This window comes from Oxyura jamaicensis, chromosome 2 (assembly GCF_011077185.1).
Source record: "Oxyura jamaicensis isolate SHBP4307 breed ruddy duck chromosome 2, BPBGC_Ojam_1.0, whole genome shotgun sequence".
In the NCBI taxonomy this organism is placed as follows: domain Eukaryota; kingdom Metazoa; phylum Chordata; class Aves; order Anseriformes; family Anatidae; genus Oxyura; species Oxyura jamaicensis.
Genome location: NC_048894.1, coordinates 19,250,561 through 19,277,092, shown reverse-complemented (window position 1 = coordinate 19,277,092; position 26,532 = coordinate 19,250,561). Strand labels below are relative to the sequence as shown.

Sequence of the window (26,532 nt, the reverse complement as noted above, 5' to 3'; positions counted from 1 at the left end):
TTGACAACCTGAAAAACAAAATGGTTAGGGAAACATTTCTGATCACTATTTACAACTTTTTAAGAGTCCATGCACCCACTTTGCTCACATCAGCAATCTGGAAGTTCAAAGAAAAAATGAAAGTTTTTAATTAGAGTAGTATGTGCAGGGACAAAGGCAATTGCTAGGCAGTGATCTTCTTACCACAAACTCATGAAGTAACACTAATTGCACATTATATGAAAAACAATGTATTTATTTGTTTTTTTTTTTTAGTAACTTTTTCATTGCTATTATAGTGTTAAAAATAAACACCAAGTTTTCTTTTTCTTTTTCTCCAAGGATTAGATTAGATTCTAATGTGAAATCTATTTAGTATGTTTACACATAAAATTGGAAGGCCTGTCACAAATTTCATAATAATAAGATACACATTTCCAAAATCTGATGAATTAGTAATTATAGATTTGCATTGAAAGCTTTCCAAATGTGTGCAACCAGATTGCTGAATTAAGAGATATTGAGAGTTGGCCTACTCTCATCAGTTTAAGAGATTTATATACTCATTCAAAACCAAAGAATCTATAATAGAAATACTGAAATATGCAAACAATTACTTATTATTTCCAAACATGCAGAACATTTCTTGTATTATACCAAAAATAATTACATGATTAGATTAACCTATTTTTTACTTCTTCACAGCCAAAAATAATTTTTCTCTTGTTTTTTCATCATGGTTCATCATGGTCCCACTTTTTACACATAATGTTTGATTTGAATGTTAATGTAGAAGGTATTGTAAAACCTTGGTAAATACTTTTAGAATTTCAACTACAATCCCATAAACCTGAACAAAACCTGGTCTCATTAAAAATGAAATAAATGAAATCTTCATAAATTTTGGAAATAAAAACTGAGTTCAGCAGACATGACTGCTGCATCTAATGGTAGAAGCCACAGAGAAACATGGCCTCCTGCAAAGGAGGATAACATGACCCAACAATTCTTCTTTGCATTACACTGCATTACGTATCTGCCTCTTCAAAGAGCCATGAGAGAGATGGGACAATGTGGAGGACAGAATCATGTCCTAGATCTGAGCAGAACACTGTAATGTTTCAGAGAAATCCCACCAGTGTAAGTCAGCACTCCTGAAGAACAGCTCTTACCAATTCTGACATTAATGTTACCTCTCCTTCCAAAATACTTTTTCTTACTCTGTCTCTCTCTTTATGCTTGGGCACAGTAAACAAGAATTCACTTTCCTCTGTCAGGATTACATAGGAGGTCACTCTGAGCATTGAACAAATTTTAAGGAGTTTATATAGCTTTTCACTACTGGCATACAACAGATGAGGGCATCTCACATGCTTACCGTTTTGTTTTGGGGAATGGGGAAGAGGAGCTGTTTTTTAGTAAAGCCAGGGCTAAAACCAATCAAAAGGGTACACCACGCAGGAGGATTACCATTTACAGCAGATACAAAGACTTCAAAGAAATGTATTCAGTTTATATGTTAAAACATACGATTACAAAATTAGGATTAGTATTGGTTCTCTCTTCAGTTTACCTTAAATATGAAATCCCTACCACAAATGGAAACTTTCTTTGCAGTCTCCAGGTTTGGACTATTTGCATCATTAAGAAACAGAAAGAGGCACAGCTGTAATGGTTAACTTCTGCTGTAAGTTTGAGACATTTGGGTTGTATGGCCTACATAATCCTTAGACATCCTGATACCCTAAAAATGCTTTTGTTTAAGGCTATGATTTCAAAATGGCTACAATTAACCGGCATTTAAATTTAACCCATTTGACACTGAAAGCCAATATTTGATGCTAAATTCCGGGGTAAAATCCATTATTGCTTGTGGGATCTCCAGACAGCAGGCACTAGGGGGTAACTGTCAATCTCTCCAGCATGTCAATCACAGAACAATTGGAAATGTGGCTCAGATGAAAATGAGACACAATAGCTGAACAACAAAGAAAACTAGTCAGAAGCACGTAAATGAAATTTAGTGGCATTGCTGCTTTATAGATATCAAATGGATTATCGCTGCAAATGAAGTAATGTGCAGGTAACAAATGCAACACTAGTCTTTTATCTTATTAATCACACTAGTCTTTTATCTTATTAATCACAGGTTATTATTGCTGATACCATAATCACAAAAAACAGGCGTACTGAGCATTTTGAAGAGCATGTAAAAATGTATACATACAAAACAAAGCAAAAAATAAATAAAAATTGAATAAAAATGGATTTTAAAGATTTGAAAACTGAAACCTTTCCACCAAAGCATAAGAAATAAATCTACAGGTTGTGAACAGAAATTAAAAGACATACCTGAATAAAGATTTTAGCCACAAACTATATGGATATAACACCTGGTAAGTTACAATGAAAGAAACACTAGGAAGCAGTTACAAATAGGACATTCTTTACAGAAAACTTCTACCTTAACATAAATAAGGCCATTTCATTTTTTCCTCAATAGTTTTCAATTGTATCAGTCTAAAAAAAATATAAATTTTCAAGCATATTCAGTTTTATTAGTAAGAGAATTTCAAAGTAGATTTATGTTCAGATTTTTTACTTTTCCAAAGTGATAAACAATCACATTGCCTCAATACAAATTTGGGGGGGGGCGCGGGGGGGGGGCAAATAATCCAAGAATTACCCTAAAAACAATGAAAATATGGATACAGCCTCCTCAAACCTACTGCTTCTTCTCCAAGGTTCAGTAATACTTTAAGAGGATCTTTTGTCCGCAGCCATACAAAATATGTGCAACCTCAAAATTTTATACTTGATGTATATATTGAAGTATATATTTATACTTCCATAGGTAATAAACATGAGAAAAGCAACATTTTGAACCTTCTGGAGGTGGAAAGGGACAGAGAAAAGGCACAGGCAAATACAAAGCTTGGAACTACTCTAAGAGTAATGGTTCTAGCTTACCTCATCAGAACAGAAATATTTTGTTCTCAGTAAGAATATAACGAAGTGGGCAAAGACATGCTGGTTTATTATACTGTGATTCAAATATGCACTTTCCAAGAAAAAACAGAATGAAAAGAAACTCAGAACCGTGCTACCAGTATTTCTAAATTATATTTCATCTACCAGGTGGAGGAAGTTCCTGTGATTACCCTTATATTTAATTTAAAAATTTCAAAAAGTGCTGCAGAAGAAAAATAAAATTGACAGATAAATACTTTATTAACATATTTTCAATATTTTAACCACACACAAGAATGAAGAATACTGGGGAATTCTTGTATTTCAGTCCTTCTCTATTTGTGGATTGTCTCCTGTCAATAAACTTGAGACTGCCAGGACAAAACTGCACTCATTATTGAGGTATCTACAAATGCAGGAATTCTTGATACTGGACTTTTAAGTTTTTGTTTGTTTGGTTGTTTTGTTTGTTTGTTTTTTGTTTTAATGATAGCTACACTTTTTCATTAAACTGTAATAATCCTGGAACTGAAATCTTCAGTTCTGAATAAGTCTCAGTCACTCCAGCCTCTCCTTGACTTCTAGGAGGGTGACAAGGTTTTGTTGGTTTATTTGCTTTGTGAGTTTTTTTTTTTTGTTTTTTTTTTTTTTCCCTCCAGTTAATCTTCCTGGCTTTAAGGTCTACTTTAGAAAGACTGCAGATTAGAGAAATAAGGCAAACATTGGAAACAACTTGCATTATTGACCATATCTGAATCTTTATTACAGATTTTGTGATAGAACCAGCTTCACATTCTACTTGTCAGGGGCAAGGGACTAATACAAACAAAATGCACCCCTTCTCAGCATTTACAGTTAACTGGAAGCTTTCCTACAAGCATATTTAAAATCAGTATAATGAAACCATTTTCTTTGCATTAATCTTAAATTCATCTACCAATTTAAATATTCACATGAAGATCTTGATCTGTTTTTTGACTTTGAGTACAGTGTTCCTGTACAATTTGTACTAGAGTGACATTAGTCACAGAAGAGAGCACATTTGTATATGATTGTTAATGATAAAGGAGTAAAATTAAAATGATTGCAACATCCAACCTTCAATTTGCTATTTGTTTGCAATAAAAATGCCAGGCATTACACCACAGGAAAACCACTTTTTTGATGGGCTTATACATCAGCATTATCAACATGTTATGGCAAGAAATAATGTAAAAAGAAGTTAAACACTGTGATGTAAATGGTTGTTATTTTTACATGTTTACTAAAAGACAAACCAGTAAATAAATAGGAATTGTGTTACTTCCTTCTTTTTAATCAGGAAATTATTTCCTTTCACCTTGGAATAACGCTACGTGTGGCCAGGCTCTTCTGCTGGGTATAACTCGTGGGCAGTTGGACTATGGTTCGCAAGCCTCAGATGCAGCAAGTGACCAGCAGCAGGCTGTGCTAATGCAGAATCTGCTGGGTATTCCAGATCCACAGTGGGAAAACAAAGGCAACCAGAAGGAGGAACTGTAGCCAGTGCTGCAAGGCTTCCCTGGGAACCTCATTCATACCCAGCGAAGCCTCACACTCCAAGAGAACGGTTCAATTCATTCAGAGCCAGTATCACCTTGTACTCACAGGCTACTCTTGGAGCTCCACTCTTCTAAAATGCTGAGATATGCAGACATATTATGAGTAATTATCTGAAGGAGCAGAACAAACCTGGCCACCACAGAACAACACGCAATTAAAGGCAAATTTGTTTTGTGTCTTATGTCCACTTGAAACTTTTACTATGTGACAAAGCATGTTTTTTTCTCCAGAGCATCAGACAGTAACGCACCCTGTTAGAGGTAAATTATTTTTGTTCACTTGCATACATGCAGAATACTTGTTTTACCATCTACTCTACTCTGACCTTTATCTTATCTTCTAACTGACCTCAGGGTCAAGAGCTTCATCCCTACATTGGTTCTCTAAAAAGCTGTGAGATAGCAAGGAACAGAGCAAATGGGCAATCACTTGTGCCACACATCTTGCATTTGCTCACCCTCCACAACTTTTATCAGCACTGGTGCTGTACAATGCATTGGAACACCTCAAAACTCTGTAACCTAGGAATTACTGAGATATTTAACCCTTGTGACTTGAACAAATCCCTTTGAAAATATCTTTTTTAAAAGCAGACATTACTAAATGCAGTATTTTTTTAAATCTCATATTATGATTTTATTTAAAGTCATATGTGAAGACAAAAACAACCACATAATTGTTGGCTGACCTAATCAAATCTCGCCTAAAAGCTAACTTTGCCAAAAAGAGATGCCCTGCTGGCAAAGCCTCTCGAGTTTAATGACACATTGCCAATCCGTTTAAGGCCAGGGCTGAACCATCTCTAAGCAGGTGTTGAAATGTAATCATGGATTAAAAGAAAACCTGAGGAAAAAATGCCAAGAAATTAAACACCTCTGGGTCACTAGTTTGAATCTATTCCAGGCTACTAAATCAGCTTCAGTAATTACCATCTGGTAGTCTACATAAAACTAAATTACTGGCCTTTTTGTTTTAATTCACTTCATACTACACAAAGGTCTTTTTAAACAAAAGTTTCAATCATAATTGAAAGCTTTGTTCATAATCTCACTAGGTTATACCCAGTGCAACTACATCTTGAGCTTGGACTGCCTTCTCATTGCTGGAGAGCCACCAGAAGTTCTTGCAGCAGCTCACTGATAGGGTATGCAATACACCTACATTATCACAGACAGGAGATAATAGGAACATTTATTTTCTTAACAAGAATCCACATTTCCGTATGAAACAAACAAAAAAATGCTTTCTGCTTCATTACTCTCAGAACAACAGTAGGATCATAATTCAACTAACAAAAACCATTTCCTAGCACTGAAGTTGGTGAAAAAAGTAAACGCATTCCTAACTAAGCTTTACCACATAAAGCTGGAGGAAAAGTAGTTGTCAGGAATATGAACAAATGCTCTTCTCTTCAGTCTTCCAAATTAAATATTTTGTAAAGAATAATGAAGAACATTTTTAAGAAATACCACTTTTCTTAAACTGTATGTCTGCACAACCCAATTAAAAACTGGTCAGGTATTTTGCGAATAAAATACATTTTACATGACTCCTCTGCCAAAAAAAAAAAAAAAAAGAAAAAGAAAAGGATAATCACCAACACCATCTATTTATTTTACATGGACTATTTGAACTGAAATTCTTGCACACTATATTTAGCTGTTTAGCTGACTTTGTGAGAACAGTTTTCAGTTCCAACAAGCATTTTTATTGAGCTTCTTGGTTCTTAAGTAGATAGCCTTCCAGGTCAGTCTGATGACCCTAGAAAAAACTTGCATTCTTTGTTCTATCTTTTTCTTGTATCTTCATTAGAAGAATTGAAATTGGTAATAGTCCATGTAATTTACACTCCACTTAATGTTTCTTTCACATCACAGATATTTGATTTATGATACATTTTATGGATTCTTTTCTCTTCACTTCTTCAAACAAGCTTTAAGACGTTGTTTTCACCCTGACATTTAACTACACTAAATGCAGGGATATAAAAACCTATGTAGTCCCCCTCAAAATACAATTGTCAACAGTTAAAAAAACAATCATTTTTGAGTTTCTCTCATCCTCCTCTCACCCATTTTTCTTCCAATTTCTTGACATAAAATGCAGACTACAATAAAATGGCATAGGCCATCATGAGGGCATGCAAACAAAGCATTTTTCTTCAGTAAAGGCCCACCTTAATTATTTTAAGTGCCTCCTTCTGAAATCTGACATTTTGAAGGACGAGGGAAAGTAGGAGAAAGACACTCAATTGGATAAATGAGAGTCAGGCATGGGCAGAAGCTCAGAAACCTGAATCCTCAGCTGTTTTAAGAATAATATTCACATTACTAATGGGGGGGATGCTAGGTAAAAGGAATCATCAATATGAAAAGTGGCAAAAAGTTCAAATTGACTTCATCCTCTCTTAGAAGTTTCCTTTGAGGAAGATCTTGTATACACAGGCAGGTACTTTTGTTTCCTTAATTTGAAGAAACAATTCAGCTATTTCATTGACAGTCTTGAGGGATTCCAAACTCAGTGGCAGAAGCCACACTTAAGTATAAGCATTGCTAAAACTCTTAATGTTTTCTGTCCCAATCATGGTTTATTTAAATATGAATGACATTTTTAGAACTTAGTCTATGATTGCATTAGCTGCAGATGAATGACAGTTAACTTTGAAAATAATTTGTTGGCTCTTAAATGGCTGAAAAAATCATGGAGATTAACTCAATAAACATCTAAATGTGTAACAGCTATCCCTAGGTCGACCCTTGTAACACCTTGTAACTAGCAAACACAACAAGACTGAGTTATTCAGTATCTCAGATGTTGGCATCTCATCTTGCAGATAAGTTGCTCTTGTGATTGTACTTACTGAAAGCCTGAAATACTCTGAAATCTCAAACCGATGTTAGTGTATTATTGAAGTGAACATCATGTATACTCCAAAGACGATCTCTGTACCAGGGTACAGCTGCATGAGTACAACTATTCTTTTGCTGAAAGAACTTGCTGAAACCTTAAATACATCTCAAGAGTCCAGAAGTCCCTCTGTCCAGCTAGCTAAAATACACAAAAAATGTTTTGCACCATTCTTTCAAGCAGCAGGTCCATCATGAGGTCACTGCTGCTCTCATGCTCTTCAGAAGAGGTGATACTACCTGTTTTAATTAATAAACTACAGTAATTCAGGTATCTAAAGTTCTTAACATTGTTAACATTGAAGCTTACTTATAATTTATTGCATTTTCACTTCAATAATTGGCAGGTCACCTTAAACAACAACAAAATATACCCCACCGTTAAGAATTAGAATAATTTATGTATGGGGTGGTTCACTCTAGAACTCCATCTCTTTGCTTCCTCCTTGCTCCAAAACCTTTCTGCATTGAATGCCTCTAAACCCTGCTTCCCCTGCCACCATATCCCTGCTTGATGGTCTCCAATTGGACATCTTGTTTTCCCATACCATTAATTTTATGGATTTAAAAAACACAGCAATAGTTATTGACTAGGTGTCTATAAAGCTCAAAACATCATTTTGGTTATATTACTCTTTTTCTGGGCAGTCTAGCAGACATAGGACCTGCTGTTTGAACAGAAATCTGAAACACTTTATAATGACTTCTTAATAGACTATCTCAAAATGAAGAAATATGACAACTTAGAAAGAGTATAAGAAGTCCCATTTTAAATTGATGAATTATACTATCTCCTCTAAGACTTGTTAGTATTTTTCAATTAAGGCAAAAGGGAAAGCACTGTAATTATAAAGAAAGTTTCAAAAATACAGCAGCAGCAATTGGTGAAATTAATTCTTTTCCATCTGACTCACCTCAATCAAGGAGGTACATCAAAGCTTACTCAGGACACTTTAACAGTTGATTTAATTATGCATTGTCATTTTTACTTTAAGATCATGCAAAAAGATTAAGAAAGATTGCTTTAATAAAATAACCACACAGTCCTGATGAAACATTTAAAAGATGAAAGGGTATTAACTTTTGCATCTCTTTGTAGGAAAAGTTATAGGCTATAAAAATAGAAGCTGAAACACCAGACTTTATTGCATTTATAACTTTTACAAACCTTTTGGCTAACAGATTAGGAATTATGAATTATACGCTTCTTTTAGGTTTGCACACAGAGAGAAAATGAACATTTATGCCGTTTATTCTTCAGAATTAATACTCACTACTTCTGTAAGCCAAAGTAAAATCCACCTTAAATTCCCTGATCTATATTCATTACTCAGCAGTGACTACAGTACTAAAAACAAATGGATGTGGTCAACAGAAATGAAAAGAAAAAAGTATCTAATATTTGAAGTTATTCTGATAACTGGCCTTCTGACAATAGTTAAGCTGACTGAACATCAGCTAAATTTTAAAATTTATAGTACTCACATTAAAAAACAAACAAACAAACAAACACACCCAAAAAAAACGATGTCCAACTTTGCCATGTTTAAGTATCTAAATTGCAACAATATCTTTGGTACTTTACCTTTTTAATTTCAGATATAAATTTAAATATACCACTTAAATCAGGTAAATATAAAGATTGTAAGATAGATATAAAGGTAAATGTATGATTATCCTGTGACTCAAATGAAAGCACACTTATTCAGAAGTAATTTCACTGTTCTCTCAAAAATAAATATATAGCATTTGTCTATTTGAGATAAAAACATTTTTGTTAACAGATTGTTTAAAAGACATTGTTATTTCTAATATAGGCGTGTATATATTTTAACCTTCTCCTATCATTCATTCCTGTACTTCTGCTCAGCAGGAACCGCTGCTGAATTCCCTAGTATGTCAACATTAATAACCATTTTTAATATATTCACATTTAGATGAACTTATGATACTAAATTGTCCCCAAAGAGTAATTTTATATAAATATATATAAAAAAATTAAATAACAGGTGCTTGAGCAAGAAAATTCATATAAACGTGCAATACACATTCATAACACCATCAAGAAAGATAATGTAATTAAAAAATATTAGTATTACCTGGAATAGCTGAGGTAAAGCTTTCACAGTGAGACAGAACCATATTCCCAGTTTGCACGGAAGTAAATCATGCCACTGTGGTTTGTCCAGCACTCTGCAGCCAAACAAAATTTTAAATTTTTCAATATTGCCACACAATCTCAATGTCAGATCTCTCCCATTATCCTTTAAAATGTCTCACACTTGTCAATTCATATAAAAATGTTTCACTACATGATACAAAATATGTTTTGAATATTTAATTCAAAATATATAACACAACAGCTAACTTCTAATCATCTCAGTATTTTAATCTCTTAAAAAGGGCTTTTCTTCAAGAAAATAAATTCATAAGGCACATAATCACTTCAGTTAAGAAAAAAAGCTCAAGGCTCAATCAAGTGTTCACAAGTGCTGACAACCAGATATGAAGACTGTAGCATAAACAAAACAATACATAAAAATTAATGTCATTTGCAGTTCACTGAAGCATTACTCACTGATGTCATCAGGAAAGACGACAGGCAGAATGGTCTCTGATCTCCATCCTGCATTGATCCAGTTCATGCCCCTGCTGTGTGAACTATTTAAACCCTTTATTTCTTTCTATGAATCAATAGAAGAAATGGTGGTATCTTTTGGAGTGTCCTGAAAGTCACCATTTCCCTATGTGTTTCTTAACTAAACAATAGCGTTAGAAGCCTTTACCAACACACTTGTTTTTAAGTTAATCAGACAAAAGCATTAATTCAGATAAGCATTAAGAAAACATAAAAACTTCTCACATGGTATGGTAATAAATTATAGCTTAAATAAAGTGAAATTTATTAATCAAAAGCAAATCTTCAAGGACAGAAACAGTTGTAACATCTTATAAAAAAAACAACTTGTAGAAACAGCAGCCTTCTACAAGCAAGACACCTTTAATTCAGCCTTAATATTTCACTTATTGTTCATCTGCTGAATAAATACCACTTATTTATTTATGAAATCTAAAACTGAAAGCACATCTACACTGGCACTTTATATCAGCAATGACCATTACAGATATTTTTCTTAAGATATTTCAAAAACGCGAGGAGAAAATTATAGAACTAAACCAGAAGCTCATGAAATGCTTTAAAATGCAGAAAACAAAAGAGTTTCTTCCCACCTTTCATTTTTGTCAAGAGCAGCAAGTTTGGCTTCATCTGTACCCCTGCCTCCTGCTTTTTTCTTCTTCTCCCTCTTTTTTCTGGTAAGCAGTTCATCCTTGATGTAGAAAGAACTACGGTTACAGGTTATCATTAACATGTAAACCACAAATGTTACTGGGACTCTTCTGTGAAGGGTAAACATTAGAGTAGCATTTATGCAAATGTAGCTAGGGGTCCTACATGATTAAGTAAAATGATCTATCTTAACAATAACTGTTGCCATGGCACCCAGTCTTTAAACACACATGAAGTCCAGTTCTGTCACTCATGTGTATCTCCATAGCAATCAAAGTTTTCTAAGAGGAGAAAGCATTCAACTTGCCTTTCTCATTCATCAACTTCAATAATGCAGTAGAAAATAAAAAAGTAAACAAATGCTAATGTATGAATATTTTTCAAGTTATGCTTAGTTTTTGTTTGTTTGTTTGTTTTTCCTAGTCTGGTAAGGGCAATAGACTTTTACATGAGAAAAAAAAAATCCAACAAAAATGTTTTATACTGCTTACCAATGCAGATAACAAAAAGCCAAAACAACAACAAAAAAAAGCATTTAGCTAAGAACAAAGGCAAAACAAGTATGACTTCTAAATAAATAAAAACTGATTATTTTTAAATAACATTAGGGAAACCATAAACATGACTACAGCAGCATGTGATTCTGCATCAATAGATGATAGAAGAGTTTTTATTCCTCTTCCTTCTTCCAGTTATAAAACATAGAAGCATCTCTCTGTATTTATTATTGATTCTTGATAAAATAAGCAGGTTTTAGATTACTATTTGTGATGTAGAGTATCTCATTCTATATTTATCACCATTTATCACCATGTTATCATTCTAAACAATGAAAAATCCAAATCTGAATCAGGAAAAGTGGTAGAGATCCCTATAATATGCTAACTTTTGCAGGGAACCAATAACTGAAGCAAGTTTGATTTATTACCAATACTTACCAGCTGTTTTTCCAGGTAGATTGACCAAACCACAGCATAATGACCCACTGTGAGTATAATGAACAAGAGTAATGCCAGCTCAGCATTGCTCATTTTTCTCACCCGCCTGTAGTAGAATACAGGCTGTCGCCAATCTGGTAGTCCATTGATCAGAATATCATCATACCTACAGTAGCAAATATAACAGGCTTTCATGGAGAGCTAAAAATAAAATAAGCCAAACCATCCAATTATAAAACAAAACAAATGACGGTCCACAGACTGCTTGAATAGAAGGCACACAAAAGATCATTTAGCAATTTATTTTTTTTACACAGCAGCGTCTTGTTTTGTCAACTGCTAGGCTGGGACCGGGAAACAAACAAAATCCAGAACTAAATGCTGTGGAAATCTGTCCAGGCTTTGTTCAAAAAAAACCACCAGTAACCCAAGTGCTCCTGCAACACCCCTGGCTGAAACAACTGACGAGCAAGGTGGATGTGCTCTACCTGCCTATTGAGCTGCGGCCGGGCCTTCGTGAAAGAAGCAAACGACAAACCACGAAGTATTAAATGCAAGGCAGCAAGGAACAAACGTCTCCAGCACTGTAACTCCTTTTCCCTTTTCCAAATTAAAAGCACGAGTGCTGGGGGGAGGGGGGAAGTATCTGTGCTTTTGTTTTGTTCTCCGGTGGCACTACAGCCATGAGGTACGAACGCTGGCAGAGCGAATATCCCTTTGGAGTCAGATATGAAATTGCGTTAAGGGCTTGATTATGTTGTTAGAAAACAAAGTTCACCACAGCCAGACGATTTTGATTTTCTATTTGAAAAGCTGTCTCCAGAATCAATCTATTCTAATACTGCTTAATTTTACTAATGCTACTGTCTCTATAGGAACCATTTTTATGACAATTTGTCAGTTTTTCTCCACAGAAAATGCTTGAAGTATCTTACTATGTCTGCAGTCTCTTTTAATTACAGAATGTTAACATAATCAAATTTTTAAAAATTAAACACAGAGATGAGAAACTTACATTTTTTTCTATTAGTTACCTTTTCAGAGCAAAGTTTCAAACAGATCTATACAGTAAACTCCAAAACCTGTGTGCTCACGATGCACAACCTGTTAATCTTAAATTGAACCCAACTCATTACATATTCCAATCACACCATTTCCAGAATTAAATCTGCACTGAAAGGCCTAATTTGGTGCAACACATTGACCAAAATATTTTAATTAAAAATATTCTGAGTTAGTCGCAGGCCTAATTACAGGAATAGAAATAGGGCCTATATTGTCATGCAGGTCAGTAGAACTCAGTAGTAGGTTTTTCTCAAGTAAATTGACCGATCCAGGAATAATAGCGCAGCTGCTAAACTGCCAGTCTTGACATGTAAATCAATTTAAATGCAACAACTGCACTAGCTACTTTGATAGTTATTAAATTGATACCTTGGAGATGTACTAAAAAAAAATTTCCACAAGCAAAATCATTTTTTTTTTAAGTGCAAAAAGAGGCAGTGGCTTTAAATTTAAAGAAATAACCTTTAATTCAGCACATCTAAACCTGACTTCTGATTAAACATTTGTTCAAGTTGCCAAGTGTTGCTAGGCTATGTCTGTGCAAAAGCATTAACACCTCAAGGTTCTGCAGTGTTCTGAATGGTACCCCAAGTAAAATCCGGATTGCAAAATTTTATCTTCCATGACAATTATGCAGATTAATATCCTTTAACAGGAATTTTGATGTAATAACATTTTTCCTTTCCCAGTAAGTCAGACTGAGGTAACTACTGATGCTTTAACACAAACTCCCTGTTCAGAAAAAACATTTAGCATGTTGTTTCAAAACTAAAACTCTCTTAACTTTTTGTTTATGAATAAAATAGAGGTTTTAGCGTTTATAAAAACATGATAATGTATTTGCAACATTTTATAGTTAAAATAAAAGAGAACTATCTTAGAAACAAAACCACTTTTAAAAATTGGGTTGATAAAAAGACTTCACAAAAGATGTTCTGGTGAAAGCTTCAGGGAAATAAATATGTAAAATCCAAAAAGAACATATTGTTTTCATACTACTATACATTTAATAAGCATTTGCCTTCTTATACAATACGAAATGTTAATTGAGCCACCGAAAATTTGTCTACAAATTGAATAGGGTCCATATATGCTAATGGCAACAATATAGGAATACTCAAAAAAGCACTGGGAAAAAATGTTTGACAACCACATTCTATTATAAATTATCTGTTCAGAAAAAATAAATTAAGACAGCAGAGTCTCTTGCATTAAACACTTTAAACAGCACTCTGTATTTACTAGGCTATGTCCGCTGTTCAGAACAACAGTCTCCAAGGATTAAGTCTCAGAATCAATGCTCTATTGATTTTACTATCAATGAGCATTATGGCTCACACGACTGGCCATTTTAAGGGAAGATAGCTTCTATTATAACCCACTTTTTAGAATATATACTGTTAAAAGATAAATCACTGCTTTCAATACTAATTAAGCTCTGTATTTGAAAAATAAAAATATCAATGATTTTTACGTTTCAACTGGAAAACGATCCTACTGAAATTGAGAAGCTTCCCATAATTTTTAAATCTTACTTTCCAAATTTAGGATGTGGTTTAATTAAAAGTAGATTTCTTGTTAAATAATTTATTTATAGAAATCTAAATTAAGTATGAAGGATAGTCATGTGTAGAACTGCATTCAAAACTGAATTACAAAGCATTCTTTTGGTGACCTGTATTAATTGCTACCCTACGTAAGGAAAATCAAACTGAAAAGGCAATATATATCTGCAGTATTTTTTCTCAGACCTAAGTATACAGAATGCAGCAAATATTTTGCATGGGAGTATGCTTACCAGGTACCTCTAAAATGTAGAAGTCAGCAAACTAAAAAACCCCAAAGCACCAGTATATAAACAAAAGGACAAATATATATATATGTATAACTTAAACTGAATCTTTGTTTAAAAACTGGGGATTCTATACAAGACTTGGTAGTCTGGTGTAGCATATAACCAACTGCATGACTATTAAAATTTCATTCTTCCATACAGTTTCATAAACTAGTTTTTAGAGTTCTTTGTAGAATCAATTATATTGCAAGAAAAATCCATTAACTATGGTAGCTAATTACAGTATCATCTATGTAAATATAATTATAATTGACTCCTCCCTTTAATCAAGCCACTGCATTTCATATTTCAAATTATTTCAGAAATCTGATATAGTTTATATACTATAAACTTGAATTAATGAGATCTATTCTGATCTATGGGAATAATCCACTGGTGTTTTTTATTCTGGGGGCTTTTTCTCCTCGAGCTGTCAAAGACATCCAGTTCAACGTCAGCCAGAACAATTTATACCTATGAATATACACATGTAATTATAATGAGAGCTAAGATAAACACCTTTCTTACTCTAAATAAGTATATCTTGATTCCTTTACAAATGCTTCCTGTAATCAAGTCCATATTGTTAAAGAGGATAAGCCTTGTAGGTAAAGAAAAAGCTCCTTAAAATGGCAACAAACAATGAAATTAACATCTAAGATTCTTGCCCAATTACAATTAATAGAACTGTGTAAACTTTTTCATAAATTAAAAATAATAAAAAAGTAATAAAATATATCACTGAGTTTATTTACCCTTAAATGACTTAGGTTCTTTTCCTGAAATACACAAGATTATCTCTACATACCCTCCTAAAGAAACTTTTCTGTAGAATTTCATACACTCTGCAATGTACACAGAGCGTGAAGTATTAAACAAAGCTGCATGCATGTTTAATGTTAATGATATATGGAACAATGCTGCCTGTACGTTTCATGTTAGAATATTACAATGTTATGATTACACAGCAGTTAACATGTGTCAGTGGAAAGTACTACCATGGCAGTATTACTACAGAAGACAGTAGTTAGTATAGTTAGTATACTTAGTATCCTTACTTATATAGCAACTATATAGCAACTATATACCTTTCTCAAATAAGCAAGCCACATTTTAATTATAAAGCCTTGCATTAAAATTTTCAGTAGAACTATAATATTTTAAGAAAGGCTTCTGTCATCAGATAAAGTAAAAATTCACTGATAAATACAAAAAAAAAAGAAAAAAGAAAGGCTTTAGAAAAATGATTACATTCAGCTAGCTAACAGATCTGCCTTTCAGAACACTTTCTGTATACACACAAACAATTAACACCTCTGACATTCACCAAGACATGGAGGAAGGGTTTAATTAGACAGAGTTTTATTGTTTCAAAATGAGTTTGTCACTCACTTACACAGGGTAGGTCCTTATTCCTGCTTTAACTGTTTCTGCCCTCTGTACAAACACCAAAATCAATGCCAGACTACATCACCTGAGATGAACAGGTAGAGCTGACTTCCCTGTATAATAGTCTGAAGCCCCCTCTTCCCAAGGTGATGTAATCCCGTGCCCCAAACCATTTACATGGCCTTTTCCAAAGGGATTCCCTGCTAAACTGCCAGGATGTGCCACCAACTAATTTGCAAGAACTGGGACCGATTTCCATCTCACCCCAGCAGGACTTTGAGTTACTTTAGAACAAAAACTATGGCACTGCCAGGGAAAAAAAAAAAAAAAAAAAAAAAAAAACTGGCAGAAAGCCTCGTTACAGCAGACCCAAATAGCTCTCTCTGGAATTAGGATAAAAGTAAATCAGTAAGCCCCGAGATAGACAAAGGGTGCAGCATAGCTTTGCCCCTGTGCATGGGGATGATGGTAAACTTCGAGCCTCTTCCCTAGGTCCAACACCTCCCACAATAAATATCCAGGGTAGGAAAATCCCCAGAAGCAACCACTCTCCCCTTTCATTTGCCATATGGTTCCAAGAAACGCATGAGTTACCTTACAACAGAAACATTAGAGGGGGGCAGTTCCTAGCACATTTACTTAAGACTTGTTTTAAGGACATGAGACAACAACGCCTTACAGGATAAAGGAGAAAAGACTCCATTCACAAGCTCAACTGTGTTTACCGTTAGATGGTGTAATAAATCCGATGAATAAAGGTTTCCATAGAGTAAAGGGACCATACACTGTTATTCTAAATTCTGCGTATTATTTCCAGAAAATTCTCTGAAGGTAAAATACTGTTTATTCAGCTATATTTATACTTAATCAGTGACAGAAGAAATATCAACTACATATCTACACGGTGCAAGAAAAATACAACAGCTGTTGCCTACGTACAAAAGAAGTTAGTGACAATGAAATCCATATAAGCTGGAGCAATCTACCACTGCTTTAACTCCTCATTTGCAATTACTGTGTTATACTAATTAACAATATTTTCTCAAACAAGCTGGGTAAATTAGGAAGTGTCATATATACAAGGCTTAAAATATAATTCTCACAAGCTACTGCATCACAGCTCCATGAAAAAAACACTATTACAGCTGCAAGGTAATTCCTAGCAGTTTCATGCCAAAAGTCCCAGAGAAGTGGTATCACAAAGTATATGTAAACAATGTTATAAACAAAGAGGTGAAAAAATTGCGGGATAACTAACTTTTCAAGTGGGCTGCAGCCACTTAAGTAGTGATTTTTAAAATTATTATTATTATTTCTAAAGCTTTCCTTAATCAGGACTTCACAAGGAACTTATCTGGTGAGAGTGAAATATAAAAAAAATCCTACAAATTTCAGAAAGTACTTCTGTGAAGTACATTTTCATGACACTTAAAGAGAGGATTATCAAAACGTAGATTGTCTGTACTATAAAACCTGGACTCATGCCAAGATATCTAGAAAGACAAAACCCCTTCAAGAAATGTCTTGTAAAGCCCAGCTTAAAGACTTGTAAGCTGAAAGACGATTTACTAAAACTCCAAGCTAAAAGCAAAACTTTTTCAATAGCTCTGTTGTCCTGATAATCATTAGTTTAAATGGACAGCCTCTTAAAAAGAAAAAAGTCTTCCAGAAAACCATAGATTTTCAGACATCCCCTTCATGTACTGCTGGACCTGCTCCTAGAGCAGCAAGGACAATTATCAATTATCAAAACATATAATGGTATCCACATCAAAGTTTACAATATTATAGACAACACATTTGAAAGAAAAGCAATGAAACAAGAAGCAGAAAACAATATTACATGAGGTATGCACTGGAAATAATCCCTAAATACTGTGAAAAGAAATTTTTATTGATACAGTGAGATATAACTGACAGTTGAATCAATGGACTATATGTTCAACTACAACTTTAATAAAACAAGCAATTATAATTAACACAACTCATAAAAAGCAATACAATTGCGAAGTGTTTAAAAATATATTTGCTCCAAAAACCAAATAACTTTAAAAGTTCTTTCATATTGTTAACTTTAAGGAAGAAAAATCAGCGTATCACACAAAATACATATCAGCTTCCCCTTTAAGCCCACACAATATTCAATTGCTACAGAAGAATTACAAACTTAAATTATATAAAAATGATCCAAATACTTACAATTTAATTAAACAGGGCTTCAATTTACCATTGGCATAAATTAATATTTTATTTAAGATTAACTCACCTCTGCCTCCTTTCTTCATCCTTTAAAATTTCATAGATAGCCACCAACTAAAACAGAAACACAAAAAGAAAAAAAATACTTAAGAAAAAAAAGATGGCTTGACTTTAGAACTGAGTTCATAACATGTAAACAGTAGTATTGTATTTTACATTTGCCAGAAAATGTTCTTTGATGGTTTTCACTTTTCTCCCTACAACACTAAGAATTAAACTCATCATGCAAACAAACAAACAAACTAAACAAAACAAACAAAAAAAACCACAGTGACATAATCATATACAAGGTGTTATCAGATACACAAACAAGCAACCTCTGACAAAAGCAACTTCTGGCAAAGGACTTTTTCCTCCTTCCATCTCCGGACAAAACACAATACTACAACAACAATAACAAAAAAACAATGTATCATTTGTTTCATCCAAAAGATTTTATTGAAATTAAGTAGTTGGCCTTTAGTCATCTTGAGTATATTTTTAAAGGCAGAACTAATGACAACAGTATCATGGTTTCACTCTGTAAAGATTTGAAAGAAGAAAACATTCAAAAACAAAAATATAATCTTAGAATCATAGAATGAGTTATAGAAGGAATTATTTTCATATAGTCATAGAATGGTTGAATTGTTTGGGTTGGAAGGGACCTTAAAGATCACCTAATTCCAACTCCCCTGCCATTTAATTTTCATTAAATGATGCCCACATATGATTTGCAATGAGAACTGATCAGAAATTTTAGTCACTGCTATTGAAAAGGATGTTTTTAAACAGTCTTCAAATAAAGAACAAAACATACATATTTCTCTTAGAAGTATATGTCCAAGTATTATGTTTGAATTATTTTTAATATTCAGGTAAATATTAAAGATGACTTATTGAACAAGATAATTCAAAATCTGTGTATTTTTTTAAATCCTGCTACCATAGAAAAAATGTAATTCAATGTTCAATGTAATAATTTCAAAGACATATCCTTGTACTTACTAAAATTACTATGAAAAACTTCTGATCCTATTTTCCATAAAACCTTTATTACCACATGTTGCACTTACTTGCCTAAACTGTGTTTCTGCGTTTTCATCTTTATTCTTGTCTGGGTGCAAAATTAGCGAAAGCTTTCGATAAGCTTTCCGAATATCTGCAGATGAAGCATCCTGAAAAATGTAAACAAAATGAACTGTCAGAAACAAATTCCCAGACCTCTGTTAGGATGTGATGACAGTCATGCAAGTGCATAACAAAGGCGTAACATTTGAGAAATCTAACCACCAAACCATGCAACCAGACTAACCCAAACAACTGAACAATCACTGAGCCCAATTCATCTTTCATCTTAATTTCCTTCATTACCAGACATTCATTACAACAATAACTGCCAAAACTTTCTTGCTTAAAAATTAACCAGTGCACCTTCTGCACCACTTGGAATTTCAAGTAAAAACTGAAAATTATTGCAGCTGCGTACCTTCAAGTCACCATTTCTGCAAATTATCATGCTCAATTTCCCAAACTCAGGACGTGCTATGAACACTTCCCTTATTTACATGAAATTCACCACTAGTAGGACTTCCATTCAACTTCAGCTTCACCACATCTAAAGAACTGTATTTTTCCAAAGTAGCTTCAAATTGCAGTCTTGAAGCTGTTTTGTAGCACTGACATCAACCTATATTTGGATGATGATAAAAATAGCACACACTGGGAGAAAAAATAAAATTCAGAAATGAAAAATGTGTCCATGATACAATGATTTGCAACAATACAAATTAGCTGCATAATGCACAAACTTTTGAATTAATGTCTGCCATGCAGTACATCCTATGAAGATATCCAGAAAAGGAAGATTTCAGTGGTTGTATAATGCAGTATATATTGGGGTTACACTCATCAAAAGATCTGCAAAGCTCTAAATTTAAACAGAAGTACATGCATTCCTTAACAAACGTGACCAAGGCATCGTTTTAGAAATAAAGTATTCCTCTGACAACTTTGATTTCATAGTTTTATATATGTATTGTTCCCAGTATAGTCTCTCTATCAAAATTATAGTGTCAATAGGGATTTAAACACACCCAAAAAATAGACCTGAACTAGCTGTGAGAGGAACGGGGCTGAAATAAGATAATAATTAATGTAATACTGTAATTAGTCTGTCAAGCATTTTTATTATAAATCATTATTTTCATTTTTAAAATTTCAGTTTTATAACATAAGGCTGTGTACTAGTTTGGGCCAGGAGGGAACAACAGAGAAAGATTTGGGAGAGGGGAAGGGGAAAAGGAGAAACTGGGGAAAAGTGAATGGCACTGTAGGGATTATCCCCTAATGCAAGACCAAAATTTCCATAGTCTACTGTTTGTCCAAAGGTGCTTTGATTTCTCACACAGAACATTTATCCTAAAAGGCTGCATATTTTTTCATTTTTAAGTTTTCTTACTGCAAGGGAGGTATTTCAAATTGACATCGTTTGATAGGTTTATTTCTAACAGTTAAGGGGAAAGAAGAGACAGTTTGACTAAGTATCTCTTCTAAACCCTACAAAACATGACATTCTTGAGATGCAGGCTTAGTAGAATTACATGAAATAAAAGGGAAAACACAATGTAAACAAACTAAAAATGAGGGATTGAGTCATGAGTTCCTCAAGAAATGGGTCTCTACAGGCTGTGTGCTTGGGATAGACCATAGCTTATTCCTTCTCTTCTACACATTTAGATGTGCTTGGCATAATTTTTGTAACACTCCCAATGAACAGTTTCAAACCTGATAAAGCCATATTTTTAGGAGCTGTCTGGCAGAAATCTTCCAACTATTTCAAGCAACAAACATGCAAAAAAGTTACGGTGTCTTCAGTTTTATCTGGACAATTTAAGCTTAAGATTCACACACAGCAAATAAAAATCAAGAATTAGTTTACTGGCCATGGTTTTAGCTAAATAATCTAAGTGATCTTTATTAACATACCGGCTAATTGTAATTAAACCCCCAGAAGGTCAAAAATGGGGCAATAATAACAAGAAATGATTCAGTATTTGCTATGATGTTGCTATAAATGATTTCATCACTACTGATTCACATAAATTTCCGAAATGACAGTAAGCCTGCCAGCTAACTGATTGATTCTTCACAGCACAACACAGAAAAGTATTGCCTGTGTTGAAAATCAAGTTCCAAACATGTTAATTAATGCTACCTACGGGTAACGTTACGCATCTTCAGGAAAGGTTCCAGATCCTTCAGGAGCTGTCCTGAATGGCCTTAGGGGTGCAAACTGAAGTAATTTTAACAAAAACCTCTCATCACCACAGAACTTACTAGTACCGTATGGCCCGAAATAGGCTACAAGAATAATTCTTTTTGGACTAATAAAGAAACATCTACCATATTGAAGCCAGCTGTTCCAAGAGACTCATTTATAGCTAGCTGACTGTTGGCCACCCTCGGTAAGATTTCCATGAAGGCTGAGGAGCAAAACACACGTTGAAGAGTCAGTGCTTTCTAGAATGAGATGTTATTCTAGTCCTAAGACTAGGGAGAAAAAGCCAGGACCACACTCTTGCTTTGTTTGTTTTCAAGACAGAGCTCAGAGGAGAAGCTGGATGGCATCGTTTACCTTTCAAAAATGTTGATCTCATTTACACCTAAGGAGGGAAAAATAAGATCTGCATAGGCATATAATTTAATAGCAGAAGGAGCTGCAGATAATGCATTAGGTGACTTCTTCACCAGTGCACTTCAGGTTGGCACGTTGTGCCATGAAGAAGCCAAATGAGTCTGTCACACTGCCCCCCTCCTCTATGTAGTTACATCAAAAAACATAAAAAGCCTAGCCCTATTCCTCGAAAACTATCTTCTCACAGCAGTATTTCCCTCAGTACTTGCAAGGTTGAATGTCCCTTCACACACCTGTTTCTGGGTACTGCTCTTGTAAGTTGAGAACCACCCTCACTGCAATGGCAGCGACGCTTGTGTGCTCAGCGCCTAATTCCACTTTCATGAGAGCCTTACGTTGTTTTTCAGTAGGAAAAAGCCACCATGCATATTTTGTGGGAAAAGATAAAAAAGCATAACGTAAGCATTTACATTAAAAGATAATGCAAAACGAACTCTCTAAGCTAAACCAGAAACTGCTCAGCTGCCAGCTGTGTAGCTGGAAAGACTACACACAGTAGAGAAGTCAACGGAGGAAAAGGTGTTTTATGCTAGAATTAGTCCTCAGAAATACCAAACAAGCCTGTATGTTGTTAGGCCACAGCCTGGCCCCTTATGTATGCAAATGTATGCAAGTATTCTTGAGGGAATTTTTTAATTACTAACACTTTATTGAACAAGTAGAGTTCCATGTGTTTAGTCAGAAGATTTTCAGGCAGAAGTTTGGATTTTACATTTTTCAGCATAAGCCTTTACACCGCAAACAAGTTTTTTAACATACACACAAGCTTACCATTTGAAGGAATCAACCATATGACAAAAAAGTTAAACACATACATTAGGTACTCTGTTTTAATTCTATTTATTTTTTTTTCTGAAGGGTGATACCTATCAGACTCCCAGAGTTGGTGAGAAGAAGAAACATTCTTCTCTCTATTTATGCCATTTATTTTTTGCAGCTCATTCAATTCAGATGATGAAAAACGTATTACTAAATTTTGTTTTACTCAGCATCATTTTCACATTACCCAGTATTATAAAGAAAAGTTACATCATTAGACTACTACCACATAAGAAGAAACAAAGAACGGATTTTTTGTCACAAACAATAACTGACAAAAAATAATGGTAATTTGCTTTTTTTTTTTTTTTTTTTTTTTTAATGAGATTTGCTGAAAATATGTAAGAGCTAACAGATTTAAATCTGGTTTTCTCATCTGCCTATACAAATTCAGAGACCCACCTACAGAGTCCACTTCCAGCTTTATAATAAACAGAAAAACTGGTGTAGAGCAGTGCAACTCTATTACTCCATTGCCTGCTATGCCTAATGTAACTATGATTACTAATGAAGCTTCAAAAAAGCCTCATTGTGGTCCCAAGACAATTCTTGGTGAACACATAACATATCAGATATTGCCATAGGCAAACAATGATTAGGTCAAGAGGAAAAAAATAATCAATGTCTACGTAGTTTTCACTTACCAACATATACAATTCAAAACCTAAATTGTTCCCCTGAGTGCAATGCAGTTATAGAACAAGACTTAGTTACTTACAATTTAGCAACTGCTTCTAACACAGGAAATGTGCTCAATTCATCTTGGGTTTTAAATATGCCTGCCGATGTCTTCAAAGATGTGGCGTTATCTTTATTAGCAAGGGGAGGGCATGTGGTCCAAAGGACCGAGTACGCTGACACAAGTCACATTTCCTTTCACTTACAGTTTGTCCAATCACTTGTTAATGGGCTAAAAGAGAATGGCATCGGTGTGTCTGTATCACTGCAATGCTGCTGTGCAGAATTTGCCACAGGCTGTATCGCTGGAGCTGTACAGAAACCAGAAGTGATGTCTGCACACAGCCCCAGTTAGCTGTGTGATAGTGTGAAATCTCAGACCTGTAAATGACCCCAGCACAGGTAGGCCTTCACGAGCCATGAAATGTAAAAACCTTTTTGCATGTTGTGTTTGAGCACGTGGGGATAGAAGAGCAACCACACTTGCTTCCAGAACCTTTCCTCACCAAATTCCTACCAAAGCTGTACAATTCAATGGCTTGCATTCACTCTAAACCTTGTATCCTTTTTTTATTTTTTTTTGATAAAGTGAAATGAGCCCCTCAGTAAATCAAACACACAGCCCAAATTCCTATCATCAGTACTAACAGCCTTACATTTCACAATACATGTATTTTGTGCACTAACACCACTGTTTCCCCTAACATCTTCAAGTAATTTCCCTGGAAGAAAAAAATCATGCCCACGTGGTATTTCTGCACTGACAAATTGTTCAGTAACCCCAGGAGGAAAAGCAACGGCAAGAGACAGCAGGCAGAGCCACATACTCCTCTGCCACCAGCACACGACTAGGAAACAAACGAAGGCTCACTCATATCAAACAGGACTGAAATACCACTCCCCTGTGTGCTCCCCTACATGAATTCACCACAACCCGGTCCCAATTTCAGCTCTGATGAACACATTAGGTCCAAGAAGTACACCTGCGTTTGCCAAGTCAATACTTGGAAATGCATCGATGATGGAAACAGAGTCCTGTAGCAAATTCCAGAGGTGGGAAGGACATGCTGGCAATCCTGAAGGCTATCCCTCTAGGAAAGAAAAGTGAGTGTCTCCCAGAAGACCCCACGGTATCTATGAACCTTTATAGCTAACAGATGCGAGCTGAGTTTTGGCTTTCTCGCTGCATAACCTTTGTTCAACTCCCCCTTTATTTTTACAGAGCTTCTTTCTAAGAAACTCCTCTTTTTCAAGGACGGAGCACGAGCTTAAACCCCATTTGGTGCTTCTCTGCAGATGACAGGTCCCAGCGCGCCCAGGACGGAGCCGAGCGCTGCTCTGCCACAGACGGAGCCATGCGCCTCTCCACATTCCCTTGATTTACACAGAATAACAGCACAGCAGGGAAATATGCAGGGACCAAAAATAATGCTAAAAAGGTGTTTTAATGCTTTTTGATGCCGCTAAGTTTTAAAGCAATTCATGAAATGAAAATGAATACAAACCAGCACAATGTATTCCTGTAGGCTTCTGGTAACTGGCACAATCCCTTAGCTGGCATGTTTGTTTACAGGGGAGTGTGTCAAATGAAAGAAGACTCTGCTTCCAGCCTAGCGTGCCAAATGAATGAAAATTCTGCTGCCTCATGCTTGAGAGACCTAAAAAAGTGTGTTCTCTTCGGCACATGTGCACAATTACATGAGCTTCAGTTTTCTTGGCCGATTTGAACAACAGTATTTGTACGTATTTTGTTTTTCTGCTGAAACTATTTTAGCCTTTTACTTTTTTTTTTTTACTTAGATTTTCAGCAATTGATTATTTTCATATGAAAAAATAGATTGCCCAAGAGAACATCATCATGTATAACCGCAAGTTATGATTTAACACGAGTTTCGTATCTGAGATGCAAAGAACACTCACTAATTCTGTCACAATGTTTTTAAAATTACTCCTTCAAATTCAAAATGAAGAAAAGCTAACATACAATAACTAAGGGCATACTTCAAGCCACTACAGACTAATCTAAAATCCTGCCTGCTGTTATGGTTTATTTTCATTTAGTTTTTCATTCTAGTAGTTCAAAATGAAGGAATAAGTAGGTATCCTTTATTTATTTCACACATTTTCCAGGAATGCTGTTATATATTTATTATTTTATGCACTGTATTTATTGTTTATATTTTTATATAATGTTATTTACATTTTTACTATAGATAGTTGTGTATATGTATTTACAAGATGTGTGTGTGTGCGTGCATTCCCTTATAGACTAATGAAAGTTGTTTCTTGGGGGTTCTCCTGAAAATCTGCCCGTTGCTTCACAGATTTCCAGGCTACAGCTCTCAGATAAATGTAGCACCTAGAAGACTCCTGATCCTGCAATGTAATCCCAGGAACAAAAATCACTATCGCCCCTGGTTCTCAAGGGAGGGAACAGTGCTTTAACCATGGACAGCTGATGCTGCACTCGACAGCTGTGGAGCACCAGTACAAGGCAGCAAAGATTTTTGGGTGTTGGATCTGATAAGTTCCAACACTTCCTTCTATGTAATGCCCCAAATATGCTGCCACTTCATTGGTAATATAGTTTTCTTGCTACATTTCAGCTTTAGTATGTTTCTAAGAATGTAAGGAATTAAAGGAAATCAGAATCAGCAAGGCTACACCAATCCAAGGCTCTTATCTCCTCCTCCCTCCTCCTCTTGCTTATCCTGTTCCCTTTACATCCTGCCACCAGAACTGACATTACGGACCCACTCTCCCACATACCTAGCCTGTCCTTCCAAGTAACAGCTTCACAGACCTCAATTTAAGCATAAATTTTGGAGGGAGATTACTGATGACCACAGACTTAATGGTGTTAAAGAAAATCAAAGACCAAAATAAATAAAAAATAACATACACACAAAAAAGCTTTGGCTACTTTCTAAGTACTGACTCTCATGACACCTTAACTGTTGCTGTGACTTTTGTGACTCCATCTTTAATTGACTCATAAGCTCTAAAAGTATGTAAAACTTTTTATATTTCTGGGAGGTGTTTATAATCCTCAGTTCTGATGTCCAAAAAATGAGGAGAAAAATGACATATGAGAAAACAGGATATAGGATGTATGGCTGAAAAGATTAGAAAGCCATACAAGAAGCCAA

The 26,532-nt window shown here is 34.8% G+C and overlaps 1 protein-coding gene across 1 annotated transcript in view; it reads right to left on the bottom strand.

The window, feature by feature from the left end:
* Positions 1 to 26,532, bottom strand: part of DNAJC1 (DnaJ heat shock protein family (Hsp40) member C1) — a 96,286-nt gene that overhangs the window by 40,112 nt on the left and 29,642 nt on the right. The window contains exons 2-6 of the mRNA XM_035317826.1: positions 19,266 to 19,367; positions 18,218 to 18,264; positions 11,664 to 11,829; positions 10,668 to 10,765; positions 9,536 to 9,629 (exon numbers count right to left, since the gene is read on the bottom strand). Of these exons, the coding sequence (XP_035173717.1) occupies positions 9,536 to 9,629; positions 10,668 to 10,765; positions 11,664 to 11,829; positions 18,218 to 18,264; positions 19,266 to 19,367 (507 nt within the window). The remainder of the gene's footprint in view (positions 1 to 9,535; positions 9,630 to 10,667; positions 10,766 to 11,663; positions 11,830 to 18,217; positions 18,265 to 19,265; positions 19,368 to 26,532) is intronic.